The 657-nt window shown below is 43.5% G+C and overlaps 1 protein-coding gene across 1 annotated transcript; it reads right to left on the bottom strand.

The window, feature by feature from the left end:
• Nucleotides 1-223: 223 nt before the first annotated feature.
• LOC107735160 (thymopoietin-1-like) lies at nucleotides 224-650 on the bottom strand (the record flags this gene model as incomplete). Its single annotated transcript, XM_016546939.1, has 2 exons — nucleotides 580-650; nucleotides 224-467 (listed from the first exon to the last, which is right to left on the bottom strand). A coding segment is annotated over exon 2 (243 nt), but the record flags the coding sequence as incomplete, so codon positions are not given.
• Between the last annotated feature and the right edge of the window lie 7 nt (nucleotides 651-657).

Below are 657 nucleotides of genomic sequence, written 5' to 3'. Positions count from 1 at the left end.
TTATCTGAATAACTTAGTCCAGGCGTCCTCTACAAAGGTCATAAAATATGAATAAAATATATTTTATTAAAAAAAAAAATTTTTTTTCTCCATTTGTTTCTTATGCTCCGACCAATGCAATGACATAAAAAAAAATCACAAAACTTTTTGTTATGCTTCTCAGGGTTAGGCACAATCAGTGTTAATGAATGCATGTGATTTTCAGGAGCCTCGTCTCGCTCACCTTCCCCGAGCGGCTGCTGTTGGTCACCGGCGGCGCTGTCATCGCCTCCTCGTCGCTGGAGAAAGTGTCCGGAGCGGGAGCAGAGATGTTCTTCTTGTTGAGCGCCGTCAGGTTCTTCAGATAAAGCTGCACATACACGTCTTTCTTGCTGTCGGCGCTGGGCAGAGGGACGTTATTAGCCAGTAACTCGCTCTTCAGCTTCTCTTTAGTGAGCAGCGCCGGATCCTCGTGGAATTGCGCCATTCTTGGGTTTGTATTTACAGAATGAGATATAAAACACGGGTTATTACTTACAAAACGCAAAAGCAGTTATTTTATTTTCATATAAAAGCCAAGCGGTGTGTTTTTGTTGGGACCTGAACGAGAATAAATCAAAATAAAAGCGCGGGACTCTGTTGACAACCGTCAGACCGGCTCGCGCCTTCCGTTTGAAT

The sequence above is a fragment of the Sinocyclocheilus rhinocerous genome, unplaced genomic scaffold, assembly GCF_001515625.1.
Source record: "Sinocyclocheilus rhinocerous isolate Xijiao unplaced genomic scaffold, SAMN03320098_v1.1 C35836692, whole genome shotgun sequence".
NCBI classification, from domain to species: domain Eukaryota; kingdom Metazoa; phylum Chordata; class Actinopteri; order Cypriniformes; family Cyprinidae; genus Sinocyclocheilus; species Sinocyclocheilus rhinocerous.
The sequence above is the reverse complement of the archived record's forward strand: the minus strand, read 5'-3'. Positions and strand labels throughout refer to the sequence as shown.